The sequence below is a fragment of the Hoplias malabaricus genome, chromosome 3 (assembly GCF_029633855.1).
Source record: "Hoplias malabaricus isolate fHopMal1 chromosome 3, fHopMal1.hap1, whole genome shotgun sequence".
Classification (NCBI taxonomy): Eukaryota; Metazoa; Chordata; class Actinopteri; order Characiformes; family Erythrinidae; genus Hoplias; species Hoplias malabaricus.
The window spans coordinates 11,479,434-11,506,073 of NC_089802.1; the positions used below are offsets into that span (position 1 = coordinate 11,479,434).

Here is a 26,640-nt window from a genome sequence, read left to right on the forward strand (position 1 = left end):
CAACACTTGTCTTACCCTATCTAAACAGTTATTTTTAGAATGACGGGTCTCATCCCCTGTTGAGAACAAGCCTCTGTTTTCTATCAAGTATGAAGAGCCCAGGAGTGAGGCCAGAGGAATAGAATCGCTGGCTTTTAGTTACTTTTGCTCTGTTCCATTTCTTCTTCATTCATGTTTTTGCCTAAGTATGGTCATTACGGTCTTAGCATGTCAAGTAAACCTAGCTCTAGCCCTGTTTTTGGAGATACTCAGGTGTGTTTTTACATTTAGGTCTATAACCAGGTTATTTTATTTCACAGTTCATGGCTTGGTACACTCTCAAAGAAACTGTCACACTGGTGGTACCCTCAAGGGTAAACATTTAATTAGGGGACTTAATTGTACCATTTTTATATATAGTTGTATATTTTTAACTTGTATTGATTTCATAAGCATCATTTCATCTCCAGATGTCATGATGATAAATATGATAAATGTATACAAATATTTACGTTTCCAGATTAAATATTTACAGAGGAATAAATGTAATATGCAGCCGGACCTTAAAACCACTGTTGTACGGTTTGGAGGGTACATTTACACTATTTCTGAATAAGACCCTACCTGAATAATAACTTTTTCTGACAGTGTATTTACTCCAGGTCCTTAAAATAATGTACTAATAACTTTGCTTACAACTTGGACATTTATATATCCATATGGAAAACAAATAACACATCAGTGCTACACACAGAACTCGATGCATTGTCTCGTCATGTTTCAGTACATTTTTAACCAGAGGTATAAGTATCTGAAACTAGGGGATGTAGTTACCCTTTAAGAAAGAGGTTCTTTCAGATCAGAACAAATTTAACGATGGTATTAGTAATTCTGTACACAGCCTTAAGCACATCCACTGATCTGGAGCATGAGATAATTATATGCTCTACTTATTAGTCACATAATGCTTTTGAACTAAATTAGGGTTTTAATCAGCTGTTTGCCTGTATCAGTGTTAAAAAATAAATCTTTTCATGCTTTTCTAAAATTCTGTTTGATATGCACACAATTACACACAAACACACAAAGCTGAAGGGGAAAACAGTCCACACAGGGTTTTTTCCCCCTCTATACTTTATTCTTCATATTTATACATTTTTAATGTAGCACCATAGTAAACAGTGTAGTAGTGCAATAAACCCTCTGCAGTAACCCACTGCCTTCTAAAACAAGCGCACACCCACGCACATCACCAATATACTTTACTTACTTTAAGAAACAGTTAAATGGTTTTATATTTGCTTTAAAGGGAAATTAAGTGGGGAAAGGTGATGATGATCTGAAGCCTGCCAACCCACACACTATAAAATAAAACAACCCAGTCTGTTAATTGTGGCTTGCCCAAGTCAGAAAACATGGAATAAAATTCTTATATAAAGTGCTGAGATTTTAGAAAGGTCCCACTCTCTTGTCTGAGTCTCTACAGTCACAGCACTGGACACTGGTTTATCTGAGAGTGTAAAGACACTGTTAAATGGAGCAAAACACAAGAGTATGTGTACTGACTAAATGGGACAAAAACAAGAACAGGGTAAATATATACAGGCAAAAATGAGTAAAATCCAGAGCTTTCCGGTCCTTGCTCCTGGGCTGTTGTGCAGATGTGTGGTTTGTTCTCATTTAAAGGAACAGATTCTGAAACCAGCCTTTTTGAACAGGGCTGTTTTGATGGTGCTGTGTTGTTTAATGTTTAATCCGTGTGGTATTTCAAACAAAGTATTTCAAATTGTTTCATTAATTTATAGAAAATAATAAATGCCCTTACGTTTTGAGGGTCTCTCTCCTTGTCTCTCTATATTTCTTTCATTCTCTCTCTCTCTCTCTCTCTCTCTCTCTCTCTCTCTCTCTCTCTCTCTCTCTCTCTCTTTCTTTTATGATGTCTATATTCTAGGAGCCTCACTGAGGTCTTAAGGGTTAATTGTGTGTCCATCATCAGTGTGAATTCAGTTAAACTTACAGGATTGTGAAATAAAGTTAAACGTTGCCCTAAACCTAAACTAGCTACAAATAAATGAAACAGCACCACACACATCATACAAAATTTTAAGGTGTAATTACCTTGAGTGTTTCAGAACGTGTAGACAACAAAGACAAAACGCACTCTGTAGGCTGAGAGTGCAGCACAGATTTTGAAGATGAACACACACACACACGAACGCACATACGCCTGCCTGTCTTGTCACATTAAAGGGTGAAGCTGGGAACGTGCATGAGGATGAGACAGGCACACATGGCTTTGGGTGGGTCTTGAGGGGGAGTGGTTAGTGTGTATGTGAGATGTCACAGATGCGCTAATGGGGGTCAGAGTGAATGTGTCCTGACTGTAAGCATTCGTGTGGAAATGTAGGTTAAGCTGGTCATTCGTTATCAGCTAATAAGAGAGAGAGAGAATGAGGGACCATGAATGGCAATTGAAATAATGAAAGAAATGTCTTGAGAGAAAATTATAAATATAAGCATTAGTTGAGTGAGCAGTGAAATCTCCTTCTCTATTATTTATTATTTATTTATTTTTTAAAACATTCTATCTCATGCATATTGCCATAACCCAGCCGTGATCAAGATGTTATGCAACCATCTTTCAAGAATTATACAGTAGATACGTCCCACGCATGCATGCACACACACATGCACACACAAATGTTAGTGCCTAAAGGGACATATATACACACACACACACACACACACACATGACCTTAATATCCAAGCCAGTGACTGTGTACTCATGCAGACACAAAAACCCACGCACAAACACACACAGTCATTGCAATGTGTGTTTGTGTACAGGGGAGGATGAGGAATGCAGGGGGCTGCCATGTTTGCAAAGAATTCCACTTCATTCGTGTTTTTGTGGACAAGTGTAGACCCCTAGTGGTCATTAAGGCAAGCTGAGCACTGTTTTTTATTTTTGCTAAGTGGGACAGTTTTATATTTTCAAAATAAGAGCTCATTCATTCAGTCATTCATTCATGTATTCATTCATTCATTCATTCATATCCTGTTACCGATTTATACCCCGAATCATTGGGCCCAACGCTTGAACACCCTGTACAGGGTCTCTCTGTCTCTCTCTCTCTCTGTCTGTCTCTCTCTGTCTGAGGAATTATTATTTTTATCTTGTTGCACAAGGAACTACAGTTAGGGAGAAAAAAAATGTGTGAAATGCAAAAAAAGTGTTTTGATTGTGCTGACGATCATTCTTTAACTTTGTTGTTCCAATTGCAGATTAATATTTTTCTCTAAAATGTTATATTCCTAGTAATATCTTGTGCAGTATTATCATGATGTTACGCATAATTATTTATTGGATTTTCAGTTTCAGTGTAGGAACTACTACATTTTATGGTAGCCTCTTTTATAATTTCTTTGTTTATTTTTTAGGAGTTCAGAGTTCTCAGTTGTCACAAATAGAAGAAACACTATAGTCTTAGATAACATAAGTTTGGCAAAAGCAGTGGAGCTACACATTGATTTACATGTTATTCTCAGTTTAGGTAAATTTAACCATAAATCTTCAGTAACATTCTGCTATTTTGGATGCAACTGTGGCTTCTCAATATTGGCCTACATATTTGCCACCCAGTCTATTAGACAGGCCTATGTGGGTTTGTTTGTTTGTGTGTGAGGCAGAATGGAGTGTGGTGTGTTATGGGTTATTACCACTGAGGGGCTCATTACCATTAAATAATGTAAAATATCTCTAGGCGGCAGTGTGTATGTGTGTAGAAGATATAGCACATTAAATACATAGTGCTACATAGAGCCTAGGATGTGGAATATTAAATATGTAACAAGTGTAACACATGTTCAACTCAAAGTCAGTGTTTTTCAGTGTAGTGTTGTATTCAATGTGTTTTTAATTGTATAATCATCATTTATCAGTTTTTAATAGATCTGCAGCTTATGTCAAGCAGTATATTAAATGGGAACAAGTTGTTTATAATGATATGAAGTGTGAGCAAAAACAGGAGAATTTGTCAGGGGCTGTTAGATCAGTATAGATTATTCTAACAGCTAAAGGGAGAAATGTACTCACTCTTAAAAAAAGTCCACCCTGTTCTTACCAATTTATTTTTTAACAGTGTCTGTCCAAGAGAAAGAGGGGAAACTGAAAGCAGGATTTTGAAAAGGAGAGGAAACAAGAGAATGCAGTCTATTATCGGGGCATGAAGTGAAATTATAGAGTGACAGGAAGTTCCATGTGTTTCCGTTTATGAAGAGACTGATTTCAAACTAATCTTGTTTCTCAAATGTCATCTGCTTGAGATAAATATTTGTTCTATATAAATATAAAAGCTGTTATTTATATATACAATTGCTTTGGAACTAATTTAATTTTGCTGGACTACATAAACAACTTGTTTCTTCAAAAACCCACAGTAACAATTTTGATTGGCCAGGACAGTTTTCGGTGCAAGTCAGGATTGTCCAGTGATGTCTTCTAGGTCTCCTCTTGGTGTGCAGGTGTATTTGTCTAAGTGGGTAATCCTGTTAAATGAAACAAGCACCTGCTGTGTTTATTGGTGTTTTGTTGGTTTCTGTACTAGAGGATATGCTTGTGAGAGGAGGGAATTTTGTGTGCTTTCTTTATGTCTGTGCTCAACATGGCTGCTGTTAAACCACTGCTGCTAGTCTTTCTGTGATGTAGGTGATAACAAAGTGTTCATTCGGTTTTGATCTTTTTTTGTTTTGTTTTGTGACTTGTGTTTTTTAAACATTTGTTTTTCTCATCTTAAATAGCTTCCCTTGACCTTTTAAATAGTTGCTGACATTTTCTCTTGCTCCAGAGCTTAATTCTTGCCGGTTCCTTCATTTTTTTTTCTTTTTTTTTTTCCCCCTTCCTCCATCAGAAACTGATAAAATATGATAATGTCAATAGCAACATGGCAACTAAAACTAAGTTCTTCTGAGTTTTTTGGACAGCTTTGATTTCGTAATGTATAATACTGAAATAAATTACATGGATTAATAAAAACTGTTTAATGGACTTGCCAAATTGTCCACATGCCAATGTCAGAGACATGTCCCTTTACAATCAAATCAATGTCAAGTTTGAGGAGACACAGCCCATGTAGGTGATGACTACAGGACATGGGCATGGCTCAGTTCATTGCAGTTGATCGATTGTATACAGTGTTACAAAACACAAACCTTCAGACATGGTCTGGATTTCATGTGTGAAAACACCTCCAATGTGCTTTTCTGTAGAACCCCATTATAATCCGTGTCAAGTACAGAGTCCAGCTTCAGTTGGACACTGTGTTGTAACGTTGCCCTGGACCATGTGATGTCTGGTTTCTACAGCAGTACTTCCTCTTTCTTCCTGCTCTCAGGTTGCGCTGTCTGTTGTCTCTCATTTTCCTCCCGTCCTATCTATGAACTCTGCTGTATAGTGTTTGTCTACATTTATTTTTCTGTTAGTTAAAGTCTGTTTGGGGGCCGCATTAAAGCAGCTCAGCCAGTGCCAGACTCTCGAATTAGACATTCCTTGGCTAGACCCAAAGCTTTTGAGTCTTTTTGCAACCTGTTCAGTTTGAGAGGGAAAATCAAATCTGCAATACTTATTTCTTCGGCATGACTTTTGAGTTCTCTGGGATTCTGTATTAGTGTTACTAGTAGAGATACATGTATGTTGACTCTTGAAGATGTCTGCTTTTACAAAATAGTGTTTGACTCAGAAAAAGATACAGGTGAAAATGTTTCAAACCCTTAGAAGTTAGTCATTACAGGCAATTATAAAAGCATGGTGTGATTTGTATTCATTTGTTGCTATATCATTTATATTAATAATCCCCCCCGTTTGACACACACTCTGTCTCTCTCTCTCTCTGTCTCTATCAGACGGTTTCTCCTACTGGACATGGTCGTCCAGATTCCCCTGTCTACACTAACCTTCAGGAGCTGAAGATCTCTCAGTCCTCTCTGCCCCCTGTGCCTTCCTCTTCTCCCCTGCATGTGCTGGGAGACTGGGAGACCCATAAAGACTTGAGTGGGAGGCATTTCTACTACAACCGTACCACCCAGGAGAGGACCTGGAAACCTCCTCGCTCTCGAGACCCTAACGGTGTTAGCCGAACAGATACACCCAGCACTGGAGACATGGAGGTAATACACACAAAAACACACACACACACACACACACACACACACACACACACAAGTATATGCTGGTAATTAAGTGAAAACCTAAAAACACACCATCTTTTGGCAGTTTTTGTTGGGAACACTTGGGTGGTCTTATTTAAGTTTTTGCATTTGTACCACAGATCCCCAAATGAACATGCTAGTGCAATGAAAATTTGATATAATATGTCCCCATTAAACTGATTCTAATCTGTTGGTATTAATAAATAGGTCTTTAGTAGTTTGTATAAATAGTGTACAGAACTATGAAAGATTTCCCAGAGATTCAAAAGACAGCATAAGGTCTTATAATAAATAAAACACTTAATCTCTTAGACATTTCATGTGTCGCATGGACAGGTAAATTTATAAGAATTGCTATTAATTGATAATTGCAGTTAACATTGTCTTTTTTCAGCATTCATTAATATGTTGTTGGATTGTACTGATCTGTAACTTAATTAGGATTATATACCACCATAATTCACCAACACTTTCAGTGTACCTCAAACCGTGAAAGTGTCCTTAGCTTTCTCTACACAAATCTCATTGCTGTGCACCATTTTGCTTCGTCACAGGAATCGAGTTCAGTTCAGAACTAGACAGCATCTGTACTTACCACACCACACACACATTCTATGCCCGTAATTTGCAAGCATAGAAATCAGTGGCGTCATGGTTGCGTCACTCAGACAATAAAGATATTGTGTGAAGTTGTTGCAGGTTGTTGGTGGTGGGCTGTGATTCATCGCCCACCCTTATGGAGTCAATGGTTTATTACCCAGTGCTTGAGGGATATACAGCCACTTCACATTATTGTCTGATCCAACTCACAATGCACCTCAGCTCAAGTAAATGCACTAGAAATGTGTGTATGTTTAAACTAGGCCAGTGTTTAAGTAGGTCTGTATTCTATAATTATCTGTAAATGAATTGTGTGGCACATCTATTATGGAAATATAAGTGAACAAAGTGCTGTGTAAAATTGTGCTTTGCCTAGAGCGGACTATTAAAGGCTTGTGCCTGTGTCCCAGAAGACAGAATGTACCCGGATATTTTTTATTTATTTTTTGTGTGTGTGTGACACTAGTCTGGAAAGGAGGAAATGTGTCCTGCCACAGGATCTGAGTAAGAGGGGGGTAAATTCGTTGTGGTGTTACACTGCCATCCTGCGGTTGAAACTGAGTAGCACCGTCATCTGTGACAGGGATATAGTATGTTTCTAGCATTTATATTATACTTCAATGCATTGCTGCTGAAATAAACCCTCTCTGGAACCGAAGAATAATTCAATTTTTTTGTCTCTTGCCATTTCAAAATTCCTGCACAATTTAAATGTCAAGATGGTAGCTGAGGATTTTAGTGATGTGTAGCTGAATTAGAAAGTTAATGAATCAGTTTGAGATCCAAAGGCATAAGAAATCAGTACCATTTTTGGGGGATTTTGTGACCTAACATTAATAAGGCAGAAAAATTTCAGAAACCCAAACACACTGCAAAGGAAACATTTCTAAAATAAACAAACAAACAAAAAACATGGCAGCCCCTGTTTGCGATACTGCAACAAGTTCATTGCAGTCTTCCTGTTTTTGCTGGGTCTGACAGTCACTGTTCTATTGTGGGGTTTTTTTTTTCTATTGAGGTTGAATTTTTAAATATGCAATAAACATTTTTAATGCATTACTAGATTGAATCCGTGATATTTTATATTAAGCCAAATATAGCAGTATAAAACAACATGTATATGTTTGTGTATATATGTATATATATATGTGTGTGTGTGTGTATATATATATATATATATATATATATATATATATATATATATTGGGCTGGATAAATGGTGGACTGACACAGGAGTGTGAAGATAATCACATGTGTCTTGCTGATGTAAAATTTGAATAAGAAGTCTCTCTCTCTCTCTCTTTTTTTTTCTCTCTCTCTTTCTCTCTCTCTCTCCCTCTCTCAGCTTCTGTCTTCCGAAGAGAACTGCCCAAGCACACACTCCAGTCAGTCAGACAGTCAGTATGGATCTCCCCCAAGAGGCTGGTCTGAAGAACTGGATGAGCATGGCCACACACTTTATGTATGTGAATACAATAATGAAAAGGTAAGAGACAGCACTTTATTTCAAAATAATCGTTGCTGGTTTTAGGTTAGTATTGTTACTTATTTTCTGTTATCGTAGAAGGTTTATTGTTTTTAATCAGACTATATCATTTGTGGGCTGTCTCACTTGTGCTGTTATAGTGGATAAAGCATGTGGATGAACAGGGAAGACCATATTATTACAACGCTGATGGATCTCGCTCTGAGTGGGAGCTACCCAAAGTAAGAAAACAAACACACACACACTTTCACTGGTTCCGATATACATGTTAGGACTTTTCATAGACATAATGATAATTGTAGCTAATAAACACTAAACTAAACTTCAAAGGGAATGCCTATGATTGCAGAGAACCTATTTTCTGCTCTCTATGGTTTGCTTAAATTCAGAAGCATTAATTCATTCTTGATTTACCCCGTTGGACCCCAACGGGTTTACTGACTGCTTAAGCTGTTGGTGTTGGCCAGCGGTGAGGGATTCACAAGGTTTCTAGCTAATCTAAAATTAACCCTGATGCTCTAATCTAGTTAATAGCTCAGACACGCAAGCACACAGCTTGAGCCTCTAGACCACACTTTGTCTGACCCTGAGAGAGAGAGACATGCCCTCTCACTCTTCATACATTCTCTGTTGCGAAAACCCACAGCGCTAAATTGAAGTAAGCCAAATTGAAGTTTGCTTGGGGGTTTTGTCTGGGGTAGAGGGCGTGGATCACGCATGGTGTTGTGGCCAGCAAAGGGAGAGGTAGTTAGTCTGCTTTTTTGCTGTTGTCTTTACTTGTTTATGATTTAATGCGTTGCTCTTGATTTAATGCCTCTTTTAATACTTTTTTTCTTCCTGTTTTATTTCTCCTTCTCTACAGTACAATCTCTCCCCTCCAAATGCTGGTGAAGCTCCTAAAAGTCGCAGTTTGGAAAGGAAGCAGCCGGACCCTATTATTCTGACAAAGTGGAGATATAGCACCTATGTACTAGACATCACTGATAAGGTATTTGTGCGTAGCTGCAGTAAATATCTAACATATATTGCTTTAACTTGCGTATATTAGAAGAGGAGCTACTCTTTTCTCAGTCATTGGCTTAGTGACAGTGATGGTGTTGAACAGCGTTCTTCCAATTAGCACTGTCAGTTTTTATACCGAGACTCTGCACTCTCACCACCTAACACAGCATAACCATAGTCCTGCATATTCGGCTCGGACTAAGTTATGGAAACATAGTTGATATGAGTGGTCATTAGCTCAGTTTGACATGGATGTTTTAACAATAGACATGTCACATTAGAAATCAGTCAGAAGTTCTTGTTTATAATTTCACACAGGGGTATTCATTATTTTTAATGTTATTATTTTATTATTGTTGTTGTTTATTTATTTATTTATAATTATTATTTTTTTTTTTACTTTGGTCATTTATTTTGATATCATTGGAAATTGGCAAGTGAGCATCCTGCAAACAACTCTTTTCATTCATTTTAGAGTTAAATATTCATCTTCTCTTGTAAACTTTTATAATGTCTTATTTAAAATACCAGAATGTCATCTGAAAGCCAATTAGGCACCTTTTGCTATCGGAAGCAACATTCACTGCCTGCAGATTAGCACAGCCCAGATTAATCAAGCAGTTTAGATTAGTTTTTAGTGGACTGGTCTGGATTTCTGGCAGCTTGTGTTGGTGCTGATGTGTGATGATTCTTCTTCATCCAGTGTCTCAATATAAATGTTATTTATTTATTTTAGTCATGATTATATTTTTGTCAAATTAATTTGTGTAAAATTGATAGTCTCTGAGCATTGTATGCTGAGCAAAGTTGTTAGGACCCAGGCATTTCTGAGGTGAGTGTGAATTGTCAAGGTAGGATGATGTAGCTGTAGGAGATCAGGCCAAATAATATCCACTAAAAACCAATCTGGCTGTAAAATAATATAGTGAGAGTGGTTCAAGTGAATACGCCAGTTTTTTTCCACCTGGTTTCTGTTGGTGAGACAGGTTTAATGTTCTTGCTAAGACTTAGATGGAGAGCATTGGTCAAGATCATCAGAGCACATTGAGGTAAACAATATGCTGTCTTCTGCAGAGATGATGGAAATGTTTGAGAAGCTGTTCTTGCTGCTGCTATGGATCAGCACAAGTGTGACAGTGTGATGTGGTGTGGCAGTAAACACCTGAGAAGACCAGTCTTTTAATATCTATAGAACTGACGTCTAAATTCAACCTTCAAGACCACCAGATTTTTATTTAAATCTTTTTATTTATTTTTTTATTTTTTGCACTTGCTAACAAACCTGATCTGTTAGAGCTTTGAAAGGTGTGGCAGAACTCAAATAAGGAATGGTAACCATGCTGCCTCAAGTTCATCATACTCTGACTATTTTAAACAGAATATTCTTTAACACCAGCCACTTAAAGAATTAATATATTGCATAATCATAAAGCCCATTTAGGTTAAGGTTTAGCAGCAGCTGTAAATGTTTCCAGATTTTAGCTCTAGACTCTAAACAACAGGTTAAAATTAATTACAGATAAAAACCAAATTCAACTTTGTAAAGTGACATTAGATTGTTGTATTTATTTACAGTTTATTTCACAGTTTTATTGCAGATCTCAAGTTTTGTACTTTTTTGTTAATGCAAAAATTATTTTGTTATGAAGTATTTTTTGGTCAGCATTACAGCTAAATCACATTGAACACAGAAAAGTCATCTACTATACAATGCTTCTTTTCCAGCTGTCAGTCAAAAGTAGGCAGTTTACCTCGGAACGCCTCTCCAGGGCTTTTGGCCTCTCATTGTACAGACGACAAGTTAGTGCCCAAAACCTTCGCTGAGCTTCAACCAATCAGAGTTTATTACTGCTTTTTATGTAATCAGTCAATTAGAACAAATCTGTAATCTTCTGCGAATGTAGCGGCTCAGTGGATGTGTGTGTGGATGAGTGAAAAAGAGGGAGTAAGTGAGAGCACACTGCTTGATTACGTACTAATTTACATAGATTGCACTATATTGCACTCCTGCTGTAGTCCGATGGTGTGTCTTTTCCTGTAAAGCATACTCATTGCCATGCTAAGATTCATATCTAACTTTTTGACTAACAAAACTGTAAGGTGTCTCTCTTTCAAAGTAACATCTAAATAACTAATTAACAAAAAGTTTAAAAAGAAAAAGAAGTAAAGTTGTGTCGCTGTGCAAAATGTAAAAACAGAATGCTGTGATGTACAAGTCATTAAAACCCTGTATCTTACAACAACAACATTTTAAATGTTGAAACTGAGAAAAAATATATATATATATATTTATTTATATATATAGCAACATTTTTCACAAAACATGAAAAAGGTGAGTGTTTATCTGTGTGTTGCCTTACCCCTTCTTTTAACAGGACTAAGTGTTTTGAAACTGAATAGATGAATCACTGTAGTTTTGAAAGTGAAATATTTTCCCATTTCAGCTGCTGAACAGCTCATGTCACTGATGCCATGTGCGTCAACTATCCCCATATCAACAGTGATGCTGGGTTTTGAACCGTGCGCTTATAACCAGCCGAATGGTCCCTTTCCCGTTTAGTCCAGAGGAGGCAGCATCCATGATTTCCAGAAAGAATTGCAAATGTTGATTTAAGGAACCAAAAGACACATTTCCACTTCGCCTCGGTTTATCGTAAATTAGCTTGGGCCCTGAGAAGGCAGCTGTGCTTCTGGATCCTGTGTATATTTGGTTTCTCTGGAACTGTGTTCACAGACAATTGTTTTGGGAAGTGTCTCTGTGACCGTGCAGTGTTTTCCACTACAGAAAGCTGTCTGTTTAATTCAGTGCTACATTTTGGGCATGAAGATTGCAGCCAACCAATATTACATAAGTTTATCATTTTTTATTGCTTCACCCAACTACTTTGGAAAGCATTGCCCATGTGAAATGTATAATGGTGATTAAATGATTTGCACCTTGTTGCATTCTGTTTTTATTTACATTGTTGCACAGCATCTCAAACTTTTTGGAAATTTATTTTGTATATCAATAACATTTGTGATTATTGATATGGTTTGCTCTCAGGAGAACCTGGCACACCTTCAGTCTCGCTCAGATTTATTGCTTTCATTCTAGACCAAGTTTGCATTCACAAATCTAACTCCTCACTTTCTTTTCCCCTTTTTGGTAGGAGTCTGGGACCAACAAACCCAACTCCCCCGACTCCGACTCCTGTCCCTCTTCACCTAAACATCCCTCTACAGTTAGTATGCATACTAACATTAACGTACCTGAATGTATATTACCCCATTTACCCCTTGCTTTTATGTGACTTACGTGGTAGGTAGGTAGGTATTGTAGGTAGCGGGTGAAAACCAATGTGGTAGTTTTAAGGTTAATCAAACGTGCCAATTTATCAGACGGCCAAGCGAGGGCTGGAAAATGTCTCTGAGCTAACCTGAAGGATCAGCCCTGCCTGTGTTACGTGGCGGTATTTTTGTATAGGAGAAGTTTTCGGTTGTTAGTGCTGGCTTGGAGCTTTGGGTGCAATGTATTAGCTAAATCCAGCCTCTGACCAGTTCCTGACGTTGTGTAAGTATTTAGATGTTAATCTCTCTAAATGCATTTTCATCTTGATTATAGGGTAAATGGGGTAACGTCAGATTCAAACTTGAATGTGATAAACTTACTTAATTGTGCATTCTTGCTTCTTAAACCCTATGTTTATTATTCTGTTGTTAATGTATCATGCTACACCTATAAAAATCTTATAAAATTTATAACGGTAATAGAATTTAAGGGTTGAATTGTATTTTAATCAACAGTTGATTAATTCTTAGTTCAGCTTTATATTTCTTCTTTAGCCCTCAGAAAAGTGTGGAGTCCTCAATGTCACAAAAATCACAGAGAATGGAAAGAAAGTCAGGTATAGTCTGAACGTGAATCACAAACTACACACACATGGATTTTTATTTGTTTTTCCTCCCCCCACCCCTTTTGATTCATGCTGGTTTTATTCTCCTCTTGCCGTGTAGGAAAAACTGGACATCTTCCTGGACAGTTCTGCAGGGGTCCACACTGCTATTTGCTAAGGGTCAGACCAGCAGCAGCAGTTGGGTATGTTTGCATTTTACTTGAAGCAAATACTTGTTTTGTTAGGGTTTACCTTCTGGACTGTGTTCCTTTCTTACAGGTGTCCTGATCCAGGTTTTCCCCCCTTTCTTCCATCAACATATTTTATGTGTTTGGGCAATACAGTATCACATACTTTTGACATCAGTCCACTAATTGTCCAAAATAGGCTTACACAGTAAAAGCACAATAATGGCGTGATCAGAACTTTTGAGTAAAATCAAAACATTACCTTTGTAGATGCATTACTTCTATTACAAAAGTTTATATTACACACTACAAGCAATGATGCCACTTATTGTATGTTCTTCTGAGAAGGAGCCTCTAATTTGCAGGATATGGATAATATCGGTTATTACAGGTGTTGGCCTATATCAGATCCAATAGAAGAGTCTACCTCGGCTCTCCCTAGTTAGATTAAAACTAATTATAGGTACCAGCCTGGTGAGCATTTTGTACTAGAACTGAATTAATGTACATTTGTGTTTCCTTCTTGACTCAGGCTTTACCTATGATTCATTTCTCCCATTTTGTATTCTTTCTTGGTGTGTGCTGTGATAGTGAATCTGTTCATTCTTCATCACTCTGTTTTCTGTTTTTCCCCTCCTTCCCTCTCTTTCTTCTCTCAAAGTCGTACTACCGCAGTGGCTCATTCCCTGAGCTCCTCCTCTCTTTGCTAAGCAACTGGAAGCGTTCAGTTAAGCCTCGCCCTGCAGTCTCCTATAAGCACTATGGGCGTGGCCAGCCTTGCTCTGTATGTGTCAGTGTCTCTCCATGTAGAAAGCCTTCCAGCAGATTTTGGAACAGTTTGCTGTAATTTAAAAGCTGCTTTTAGGAAAGCATCCCTTTTTAGGAAGGACGTTCAGCCTTTAAATCTTCTCACTGAGGTGTCTTACCACACTTATTTGCTCTGGAAAGGGAATGTTTGAGAATGGACAAACATGGGCTCCTGAATAAAGGATTTCAATTAGTTTCTCAGTTGGTGCTTTTAACGCATAGGGTGTGTCTCATAGTGAGATGCTTTCCAGATAACCAGGGTTATATAAGTAGCCATACCTTTGTAACTTAATTAAGTTATTTGGATGATACTCCACTGAAACTAAAAGCTGTTTTGAGCTGCTGAAATGGGGCTTTCTGCTTTCATTTTCTGTGCATGTGCACCATTTTGCTTGTCTCTCATGCTTTCACCCTACCCTTTTGCTTGACAATGGTCTTTTCACTCAAGAAAAGCAAAGTAAAAATTGTTGATAACACAGTTTCCTTTGGGATTGGTGGTACTGGAAATGCCTAAAAATGCATTGCAGTGGCATGCATTTGTACATGTAAAGAACACAAGTGTTCCTTGAAGGGTTTCTTGCATGTCTTATTTCAGGAGCTGGTTTTACATCTAGTTTAATGTTTAGAATGTAATTTGATGTCCTGGTTTGTGCTTTGCAACTCTGAAGCAAATGTAGAATGTGAACTAAATCATGAAGGGTGTATTATGCAAATGCACGGTGTGTGATGAGCTGTCGGTGTATAAAAAAAATATATATATATATTTGTAAATTTCCCTGTAATCGAAAACTAACTGACACTTAAGCGTGTTCAATAGCAGTGGTGAATAACCCCATTCAGCAGTAACCGTTAACAAAACAGTAACACCAATGGGAAAAAACTGAAATATGAGATTTTGTAATGTCTGACATCTTGACTAATGAGCGGATATTACAACCTATCCTAATATACAATGTTTATAAAACTCTGTTTTGCTATCCAAAGTTTGGGGGAACCCAGTCCAAGCCAGAATTCACAGTGGACATTCGTGGAGGTTCAGTGGAGTGGGCGTCTAAGGAAAAGTCGAGCAAGAAACATGTAATTGAGGTACATCTATTTTTTTCTTAATATCAGATAAAAGACCTATGCTATTCAGCCTTCAGCTATAAGTGTTACAGCCCTGTAATAACCTAGGTAAACTTAATGCCTAATGACCCCCGGTGAACCTTTGATTCCAGTTGAAGACTCGTCTGGGCACAGAGCTGCTGATCCAGTCTGAAATTGACAGTGTCATCACAGACTGGTACAAAGCACTCAATGAAGCCATCAATACACACGTGAGTTTCTCACAGAGCATTCACTGATCAACTCAACTTTGAAATCATACTCGGTTTCATAAGGGGAGGAAAAAAGGGAAAAGAAATTCTAATGTTGTATGGGTCTATGTTTAAGCACTGCATCTTTGTAATGATCAGTTTAAATTGGATGGTACACATACAGATTAGAATGCATTATGTTTCTCTTTGCTGTGTGTAACTGTGTCTGCCTGCCTTTGCGTGAGATTTTGTGTTTATGCTATGTATAGGCATGGGAATCAGATGAGGCTATTGAAGAGGACATGCCAGAGTCTCCTGGAACTGAGAAACAAGACAAAGAAAAAGATCATAGAGATTTTAAGAAAAACAAAGGTAAAGAAATAAGTGCAAGACACACACAAACTCAAACGTATAACAATGGTCACAGGTTCAGTTTTGGTTCACGCTAACCCCTTGGTACTGACCCATATCGTTAGGATTCGTTTAATGATTTGCCTGTCTCTGTCCCTAGCATTAAAGAGTTCTGCCAGTATGGAATCCTCTGAACAGAAAAAGACCAGAGTAAAGCTCAAGAAATTCCTTACAAAAAGACCCACGCTACAAGCAGTAAGAGACAAGGGCTACATTAAAGGTAAAACACACAAACATAGAAAGGAGGTACTTGCGATCTAGAGACAGTACGAGTTAAATTGCTTACGTTCAGTAGGATGTTTCTAAATAGCTTCACATGCTATTCATATCCACTCAAATGTGTTCTTTTGAAGCAATAGTTTCTTGATTGGAGAAGTTTTACACAATTTTAAACCCCATTCAACCAGAAATTTGTTTTTATTTAAAATAAGAAAACCACCAGTGAACAACCAGTGTTTGTCCCAGTTTTGATGGGAATCAAGTCTTCACAGACCTGCTCTCCATTTTGACCAGGACAGAGCCATAGTTAAACAGACAGAGTCAGGAACGTCCCGCTGACCACAGCTATAGAAAATAGCTATGGTCAGGTGGACATCACATGCACACGGACATCACATTATGTGTGTATGTGGAAGAGTAATACTTAACGCTTCAGTCAGAGAATGTCTGACCCCAGAATGTCTCTTAACCAGTCACATTGCTGGGTTGGAACTAGCTGTGGTATAATTTAACATAATTGATCTTTTTTAGCATTGCCACCAACTTGTTGTACTCGCTTCTAAACTGGGCAAAAAAAAAAAGATTTGTGGATAGCGCTTAGATTTTTGCAAATGAAATCATATGAAAACCAGATACATGAAACATTCTTATCTGGCCTGTTTTCAGATCAGGTGTTTGGATGCAGTTTGACCAGTCTCTGTGCCAGGGAGAATACCTCAGTACCCAACTTTGTTAGGATGTGTATTGAGCATGTGGAGAACACAGGTAACTGTTAATATATACCTGATACTTAATATAAATTTTATTAAGTGTATTAATGGTTAAAGTTAGTTCAGGAGTGGGTACAATTGAAGCAATAAGTAAAATTTGTTCTCTCTCAGTATTATGTTAATGTGTTTTTGTTTACAGGCTTAAATATTGATGGTTTGTACAGAGTCAGTGGGAATCTGGCAGTCATTCAGAAACTGCGTTTTGCTGTCAATCATGGTACATTGTTTGTTTTTTATCTTATACTTCTTATATACTACTATACTACTATCTTATATATATGTTTTCAAAGCTAGTGTCTCGACCAAATTTCTGCTAAATTTTAATTCCCAGTGATGGACACTGAAATGAAAAATATAAGCGTACATTTTTTAAAGCACATATTTTAAGACCTCTCCATAACATGCACAGATAATGCATTCATGTAGTATTAATAAGGCAGTGAACAAGACAGACACTTGTACAAGTAATACACTACTCTGATGTATTTACGTTGTGTGTATCTGTGTGTATGACAGATGAGAAAGTGGACCTAGAGGACATCAAATGGGAGGATATCCATGTGACTACTGGTGCTCTGAAGATGTTTTTCAGGGAGCTTCCAGAGCCTCTTTTCACCTATGCCTCTTTTAATGACTTTGTTAATGCTATCAGTGAGTTCCCCCTTTTATCTTTAGCAGTCATGGCCCTTCTGTAACCCTTTCATAAACCTAAAGAGAACTGTGTACCTGCTTCAACTAAAACAAGTTAACACTTGTTTATATACTGTATTTAAATGTTTATCACTTTCATTTATTTATTTTAAAGACATTAGCCGTGTGTAAAACAGTATTTTAACACTGCAACCTGATAAATCTTCATGTACTTGCAGAAGTAGCCACAAGAGGGCACTGTAATATACGTTTTTGCAAAGACATTTGTAAAGCCATGACTAAGCAGGAAGTAATGAGAGCAGCTTTCCTGACTGGCCATTAGGCAGACATTAATTTTTTGTCCAATTTTTCAATGATTTTTCTACAGAAAACTCGGACTATAAGCAGCGTGTCCAGGGCATAAAAGATTTAATCAAGCAGTTGCCAAAACCAAACCAAGAAACAATGCAAGTTCTGTTTAAACATCTGAAAAGGTAATGGAGTTCCCCTTATTTGTCACCCTTTCAAAGGGGAGCATAACCATGAAGTGTTATAGATTTGCTTGTTTGCTCTATAAAGGATCAGTGTATATAGTTCATATGCATGTATCTGTCAGGGGTGAGTAGGGTACAGCTTGTGTTGTGCACAGGCTGTCTGTATTAAGTTATCTCACTCCATCCATTACTGGGACAGACCTGGCCATGGGCCAAGTACATCATTGTGAGAGGACGCAGGAGAGAGCGAGGGAGATAGGTGATAGACCACATTCTCTTGACACTATGGTGTGATGCAGGAGTTCTGAACATGAGCGTGAGAGAGGGAGGGAGTGAGTGGTTTGATTAAATTACATAAGGATGGACTGATGGTAGGTATTGCAGTAAAGACGTCTGTGTGTGTGGTAGAAAAGTAATTACATTACAGTGTATGGGGCATAAAATAATCCATACTTGCAATGAGCAACAGAGAAAAGTACGGTGACTGACCATAATACACTACCAATGCTAAGATGTAGCTTTCACTGGCTTGAAATTTGATATTGTGTGTGTAGCACTAGAACTCTAAACATACCTACATTAAGGTTTTTAACTGTTCCATCCAAAGCTGTAAAATAATCATGAGTAGTTCAGTTGACCTGCCCTGAAGCAGGTGAGACGTGGATTAATCTTTTATCAGTTTGAGCTTTGAATGAAAATACTGTAGGTCATCCTCACATTACAGAATGCAATTTTTCTAATAGTGTACTATCAAAATGTAAAGAGTTTTTCCAGACAGACAGTTTGTGATGTATTTTTCAAGTGGTCCTACACTTGAGAAAGTGGATTTATATTAAGTAACAGGTGGATACATGTAGGACCAACTTAAGAAACCATTTGAATGCTTAAATGATAGATGTCTGTTTTCTTATACAGTGCAAATCCATCATGAACATTTCTGATGTCCTGTAGTAAAATGACATTATCCCAGCTCCCCATTTAGCTCTGTTCGAATAGGGCTTATGATAGAGAGCTTGCTTTTCTTTTTGAGGTCTACTGTGGGAGGAAAACAGGAGTAAACAGGAGGAGACCCAGGGAGAACACACCAAACTCCTCATAGGCAGTGACTTAAGGCAACACTCAACCCTGGTGCTCTGTGACAGCATTGATACCTGGTGCTCCACAGAAGCAAAATTGATATTCCTTCACAATATCTCCTACATGTCATTCCACATTTGGTTCATATTAATCTGATGGATTTATAATTCTTATAGCTTTGGGTATTGCCTGGGTCTTGATTTTGTATCTCTCCATACCTCCATGCAGCAGGCCACGCTTGTAACTATGAAATAATAATAATGTATATGTCGTTTTCTACAGTATCCCAATGGTTTTAGATCACTTTGATGTTTGCTATTTATGATCAATTCTCAAATACAGAAGTTTCCACATCTGTGATCATTTGAACTCGATTTTAATTGTTGATAACTAGAATATTGCACAGTTTCTCTTACATAATTCAGTCATAACATGATTATATCAGTTTCTTTGCAATATTCAATTCCCTTTCCACTGTATCCAAAAGTTGTTTAGAGCTTTTTTATAATTTCCCTCTTTTCTCTCTCTCACCGAAATAATTTTAAATAATCTCACTACTCCTACGATAAGACAGGAAGGGGTTGTGCCAAACCCAGTAGGCGCTGTGAAAAACATGCTTTCAGTGCGACTGAAGGGTCCTACAGTTGTTTATAATCATCAGGCAGGTGTATCACCTCCATCATTTTGACTGTCACTTAGAGGCAACACATACATCTTTTACACTGTGCTTTTGCCGTAGTTAGTTGTAGATGAGGGAAAGTGTGTGTGTGTGTGTGTGTATATATAGTGAAGGAAAACGTGCTTCAAAAGGGAAGGTTGTCTGTCAATGATCAGTATGAACTGCTGTCTCATTCTCAGTGAAAGTTTGTTAGAACCATTTCCAACAGTGATATTTGCTTTTGCCTCCATTTGCATTTAAATGATTCCATTGTAACAGCACAAGGAAGATGGAGATAGGCTGTTTCATAAACATCATAATCAGTTTTAAATAGGTTTACAAATAATCACCTATTATTTCATTGAGAGAGTTGGAAGGTAGTGCAGCTACACCACAGTAAATCTGTGCTTGCACATGACTTCTTTAACTTTTAATGCTGAGATCTTCCTGTCTATGAAGATGACTTAAAAATGATGTACTGTCCCCGACTGAAGAAAAAGTACTTTGAGAAATATTATCACTGATGTAATGAGTAACCTTCCCACCTGGTAATGCTCTTTTTAACATAAGTGATGAAGAGTTCCACATTGGAAGCTCTCCAGCCTTTATGTATTGGTGTCTCAAGTTTGATTAATGAAGCTTTGCATGTGATTCTCATGTTATTTTTCTTTTTCTTAAGCAACAGATTCATTATCAACATAGTCTCAAGCTGGAATTTAAAGTGTTTAACATGACCTTGATGTTACTTATGAAAGACATGGATGCTCCTTTATTAAAGATGACTGATGACATTAATACCCCCCCCCCCTTTTTTTTTCAGAGTGATAGACCATGGAGAAGCAAACAGGATGAATACTCAGAGCGTGGCCATTGTGTTTGGCCCTACACTCCTGCGGCCTGAAACTGAGACGGGTAACATGGCTGTCCACATGGTCTACCAGAACCAGATTGTAGAACTGATCTTACTGGAATATGAGAACATATTTGGCAGGTAGAGCGTTTGTGGCGCGTACGTCCGTCACACATGCCGACCCACTGGAAGGGTCCCGAGAACACGATGCCAAAACATGACCATCGCAGAATCCAAGGCCAGCTTCATTTGCTATGAACCAAGCTTAATAAAGAATATATCCATGTAGAGGAGAGTGACCATGAGTTCTGGAAGGTTGCAAAAGTGGGTGAAATAATACTAGAAAATATAATGGTACTTCATGCACTTCACGCTTTTGAGGCTTTTGATTATGTACAGAATTTTTTTGGTCTTCCTGATTTTGTTCATCATTCCTAAGATTGAGCTGCTTTTGCTCTTGGCCAAGAATAAGCTGGAATTTTTATTTTTATTTTTTCCTTTTTTGTACAGTACAAAAGAAAATATAATAATTTTGCATTCGCGCTCCTGCGGAGGATGGAAATTCTCGCTCAGTGGACACTCCTGAATAGCCCGAAGGAGACTCCTATGGGCTGAATATTATGGGATATGTGAGGCATGTGTGTATAATGAATACTGAAAAACCTTCTGAAACTGGACCGGCATTTCATTTCAACACAGTATTTCTGTGGTTTGATCTAATCTGCACTTGGATGTTCTGGACTTTTTCTGTGAAATAGGTTTATGGCGAGCAGTATTATTTTTCAGTCTGATCGAAGAGGAGTAATTTACCAAGCCCATCTCTATAAATATGAATGAGGCTGACAGTCAGTATTAAAAATGAACCATCCAGGAGAACTAGCATGGCTTACATGGACATCGTTTCTCATCTTTTATTTTTCCGATCTTCTTCATAAGCATCTGCCCTTTTGACTGTGGTTTTTTCCACTTGAATGAACTGGAAAGAACCGTCTCCAAGACTTGATAGAGGATGGTGACTTATTGGTAACACTATACCTTTGGGCAGTATTTTTAGGGCTGCATAACCTTTTATGACCACTGACACACCTATTCCAATGTGTGTCGATTTGTCCTGGCATTTGTCGGAAGGCTGTAGCCTTATAAACTTTGCCCCAAAGCAAAGTGTTACCAATGTATGCATCTCGTCACAACGTCTCAACTATTACTCTCTCAGAAAGGCTGTCTGAGCTTTTGAGGAACTCTCCACTGAACTCTTCATTCTGATGAAGATACTGGACTGTGACAATATAATGGTGTGAGTGTGTGTGTGTGTGCGCGTGTGTGTGCTTGTTAGAACTGTGGTTAAGACTGTGCTGATTACTCTTGATAAAATGAAGCATTCACATATTTCCTTTGAAACAATTGGAAGTAAACAACATCTTCCAGTGTAGTTCCATGTTGTGTTGTCTAAATGTGTTGCTTTTGCCTCTGGAGGTGAATTGCAAGTGGCCCTGGCTTATTTAGTAATTTTGTGAAAGATTAATTCCTACTGTTCTCCTCCTTTGCCTCACCCCTTCAATTTTCTGCTTCTTATTTTCTTACATCCATCAATCCATTTATTTCAGCTTTGCCACTACTATTTCACATTGATTGTGATGCTCTCCCTCTAATCTTTTCTCTGTCCCTCTTTACTGATTCCCCATCGATGAAGTACACAACACAGGACGGTACTGGAAATAGTGTTTATGGTGTGTTCAGGCTGTACAAAATGTGAAAATTTATTTTTATTATTATTTTTTTTTATTATTATTATTCAAGATCTCAAAAGCATGTGTAAAGATTACATTTGAAATAATACTTGACGAACCAGTTGTTATAAAAAGAATTCAGATAGCAATTGAAGTGTGGAAAGAGTGCTCTAATATATATATATACATTAAGAATAATAAATATCAGAAATTAATTGCTTCTGAAGTAAATGAGGGTTGCATCTCAATGCATTGTGAGCAGCATATTCTGAATGTAATTCTGAGACTAACTACTGTTTCTGATGTGGACATGTCTAATTCAAATTAAAAAGAATACAAAACAATTGTACTGTATGTGGTTGACTTGCTATGTTTGCTAGTTTCTCTCGCGTATCCATTTGTATTGGTTTCCCCCCTACACCTCATCCGTAATCTCTTTGGAAATTAGTTTTAGACTTTATTTCTGCAGCCATTTTGGTATATCTCCGTTTGAAATGGCCACAGTATTTAAAAATAAATACAAGGGTTCCTCGACTTACGACGTTGATCCGTTCCTACGTCGCGTCGTAAACCGATTGTCGGTGTAACTCGGAACATACGTACATACTGTACGTAAATAACATACTGTAAGCACTTATCCTATCCTAACACCTATCCTCCTCGGTCCCGAGCCGCGTAACCGTGTATTCTTCCATCGCGCACACAACACGAAGTTCGCGTTACGATGTTTATGACGCAAAACCACTTACGTCGAAACAAGGCTTTATACAGTAAATGGGAGATGTGTCGCAACAACGAAACATCGTAACTCGGGACTGACGTAACCCGAGGACCTCTTGTAAATAAAAACTCCAGCACTGATTACTCAAATAACTTTGCTTACTATGGTCTTCATTTGTTTTTCCAAGACAGCTTTTATATAGCATTTGCTCTGTTTTACTAAGTATGACAAATCACCAGGTAATTATAAAATCACAGGTTTACTTGAGACTACAACCTGTGTAGCAAAGAGGGGGGGGGGGGGGATCTGAATTTCCAAATGAGAAAACAATTAGCTCATATCCATAATTCATAACTCTGACCACAGTCTTGAGCAGCAGGGGCCCTAGAGGTGTGTGACGTGTGCACCATATGCTACTGCTTGTTTCTGGGTAGCCATGCCAGGAAAGCTCCTGGCCTCTTAGGTCCACGGAGGCCAAAGTGTGGGGAGGTAATTTGAGCATGCCATTATGACCCATAAAACATTCATCACCTCTGTGCGCTCTTTTTTTTCTGTCTTTCTTCTAAAGTGTTTCTCTAACACTCAAACAGCACATTACTCACGGACTGCCTCTACACCGACCAATCCTCTAATACTCTCAAGACTTAATCTGTGTCTTTTTCACCACTGCGTCCCTTTAGCACTTATTTCAGCCATGTTGGTGATGAAAGCATGAGCTAACCTTCCTTCTTGATCAGATACTTTTTTGTTTCACGAGTAGTTTCTCTGTAGTAAAGCCACAGCTAATCTGAATAATTGGATTCGTTATGAAACATAGAGAGACATTCACTTTCTGCTGTGTCCATGGGGACTGTCCCATTGCACATTGAAAAGCTAATAAACGACAAGCAGTTCAGTGGACTTCCTTGTTGAACCCACCATTGTTTGTCTTTCACTGTCCCTTTGCTTTGAAGTATAAAGCATGGTTTACATTTGCTGGGTCACAGAAGACTGCTGGGATAGTTTTATATCACAAAACCATTTTCTCTTATAATTCTCTACACTGTCAACCTTAGCCATGCTCATGATCTTCCTGCACTTTTACAAGAAACCTAGAATTCTTGTTACAGTATCCAAAACTGTACAAAACTCAGAGAACACATTCAACACATACAATTTGAATTGTATTACAAACCCCATTTACATTTAAAACCTGAGGAAGAAAATATTTAGGCATAGCTCTGGGCAGGTCACACAAACACACACATTCTGTGTCTATGAAACAATGTTGTTATAGAATTTACAGCATTTTCCTGCTGAAATAACCATAGACTTCCCAGGAACATGCATTGATTTGATAGCAGAACATGTCTCTCTGAAAACCCACATCAATGTTTGCCTCCACATCAATGGAGTCTTTCCGCAAATAAAAGTCACCCATGCTGTGGTCACTGACACACCCCCGATACCATGAGTGATGGTGACTTTTGTACCTGTCGCTGATAAGAAAAGAAGCTGAAACATGGCTTTTCTGATCAGGGCACACATTTACTTGCTTTTGTACCGTCTGAGATGAGTTGAGACTCAAAAAGCACATCACCAGATCTGTATAGCAATGGTGTATGCTTTTCTATTTGTGTAGTCTAGTTTCATGTTGCATATTTTTAATAAATGGCAACTCCCAAGTCCGTGTGGCTATATTTACCATTGTAAAATGCCAGTTACTTATCCCTACATGGACTTATTTCTCCAAATTTCCTCAGTCATTTCACAATATAAAGTATGGTACTAGAGAAATCTTTGGAATCTAGTCATAGAACATTTTTCAATTTCAACACAAAGTATTTTCTTTGTAACTGAATTAACATCACATTTTCTTTCTTGTTTTACTGAATTTTACAAAATGTCACAACTGTTCTGAAAAAGTGTATAGATGTGTCACACTTTGCCTTTATTAAAGCTTTACTACTCTTCAGGAGACTAGTCTTTCAAGGAAATCTGCAGGAGTATTTGCCCATAAATGTTTGTTGTTGTGGGTTTTGTTTTTGCTTTTCATAGTCCAACAACCGCTGATACACTCTGATGTTGAGAGCTGGACTCTTAAGTGAATGGCCGTTTTATTCTGAGAACACCAGCAGCTTCTTTGAGTTGCAAATTTCCTTTTTAGTGACAGCTCAACTATAGAACATCCTTCCAGACCCAGAGATTAAATGTGGGTTTTGTTGACAGTGTTATTCTTCAATTTTATGAGAGTGGACCTTGATTTTGAACTCCAATGTGGGGGAATGAAATCATTTGACTTACAAATTAACCCGAGGAAGGGGTATATTTCCTATAGCTTTCCTTCTGCATAAGTAATGCAAATCAGAATAGTGGAAAATAAATAATGTTCATCACATTGCCAATAGAAGGACTGGCGCCCCCTCCAGGGTGTATTCCCGCCTTGCGCCCAATGATCCCAGGTAGGTTCTGGACCCACCGCGACCCTGAACTGGATAAGCGCTTACAGATAATGAAGTCTGAGAATTGTGTGTATATATAACAACAAAGCCCTTCCTCCATCCACATCATTATCAATAACACATTCTACTCTCTTCATTATAAAACTATTGCTCCTTGTGTGAGAGTGCTTCATTCAAGCCCTCTTTACAAATACCCCTTCATAGGCCAGCTCTAAAGTAGACTTCGCATGCATGCAGGCCCCTGGCTGAAATAATCATGTAAGTATTTCAAATGTCATTGGCCATGCTCCACTATTAATGAAGTTCGCATGGCCGGATTTAATGGCTTTGCAGTGGAAAATCCAATGCATTTTAAATACGTTCTTATCTGGGATTTACATAAGGTAATTGCAGAATGCTGGAAATACTGGGTCCGCAAAGCTGTACCACGCCCCCCCAACCCATACACACCTCTCTAACCACACGCACTCACTTCTTCCTTTGCTAATACAATCAACCCCATTAAGTAGGCAATAAATATAAGGTCTAGTGTATCAGGCCTGACAGATAATGGACTCCTTTTTGCACATCTGTTTAGTGCCGATGGCTGCAGTGTGATTGGCTAAGCCATGCTGCATTACCTGGGCTGTTAAAGAAAATGTGAAATGCTGGAGGCTTCACCTTGTGATGTGTGTCCCGTCTCCGTTTGCTTGCTCAGTTCTGCTGACCAGTTTTGAAAATGCTTTTGAAGCATATTCAATGTTTTTTTTTTTTCTTTCCTCAATAAAGTGATTATTATCATGACCTGTGGATTGTTTGTTTTTACAAAACATTTAAACTTTCATGGAGATCAAACTCCACCTTCCAGTTAACAAGAAAACACTTATGCATGATTTAGTATAAAAAACTGCATTGCATGTTGCTGGCTACATTGTGATAACAGAGTCCTGCAATTCTGCTGTCTGCTAAACAGTCACATAAACCAATTTTAAAAGGCTATAGTCCCCCCTAGGTGTTAGGGGATTTGTAGGATTTAAGGGCAGCTGTGAAGGAGTTATCAGAACCAGCTGAAAGGTCTAGTCAGTGGTTGTGGATAGAGAGACCACAGACTTCTTGGGGAAATGCACTGTAGAGATGCTGTTGTGGTTGTTGGCGATGTAGCATGTAAATATCACATGGAACAGGTGGCACTGAGCATGCATTAACGGTGCCAGTGGGGGTTGG

The 26,640-nt window shown here is 38.1% G+C and overlaps 1 protein-coding gene across 7 annotated transcripts in view; it reads left to right on the forward strand.

Annotated features, from left to right (window-relative positions):
• The window catches only part of arhgap12b (Rho GTPase activating protein 12b), a 54,094-nt gene extending 31,492 nt beyond the window's left edge, over positions 1–22,602 (forward strand). Inside the window, exons 3-20 of one of the 7 annotated variants that reach the window (XM_066664396.1) lie at positions 5,881–6,144; positions 8,132–8,272; positions 8,413–8,493; positions 9,135–9,260; positions 11,000–11,074; positions 12,427–12,498; positions 13,100–13,161; positions 13,271–13,352; positions 13,999–14,121; positions 15,129–15,230; positions 15,362–15,460; positions 15,709–15,811; positions 15,951–16,070; positions 16,736–16,834; positions 16,979–17,056; positions 17,356–17,490; positions 17,858–17,963; positions 20,519–22,602. In XM_066664396.1, the coding sequence (XP_066520493.1) occupies positions 5,881–6,144; positions 8,132–8,272; positions 8,413–8,493; positions 9,135–9,260; positions 11,000–11,074; positions 12,427–12,498; positions 13,100–13,161; positions 13,271–13,352; positions 13,999–14,121; positions 15,129–15,230; positions 15,362–15,460; positions 15,709–15,811; positions 15,951–16,070; positions 16,736–16,834; positions 16,979–17,056; positions 17,356–17,490; positions 17,858–17,963; positions 20,519–20,693 (2,043 nt within the window). In that variant the 3' untranslated portion in view covers positions 20,694–22,602. The remainder of the gene's footprint in view (positions 1–5,880; positions 6,145–8,131; positions 8,273–8,412; positions 8,494–9,134; positions 9,261–10,999; positions 11,075–12,426; positions 12,499–13,099; positions 13,162–13,270; positions 13,353–13,998; positions 14,122–15,128; positions 15,231–15,361; positions 15,461–15,708; positions 15,812–15,950; positions 16,071–16,735; positions 16,835–16,978; positions 17,057–17,355; positions 17,491–17,857; positions 17,964–20,518) is intronic. The other 6 variants (XM_066664398.1, XM_066664399.1, XM_066664400.1 and 3 more) reach the window with 6 other exon arrangements.
• Positions 22,603–26,640: the final 4,038 nt, after the last annotated feature.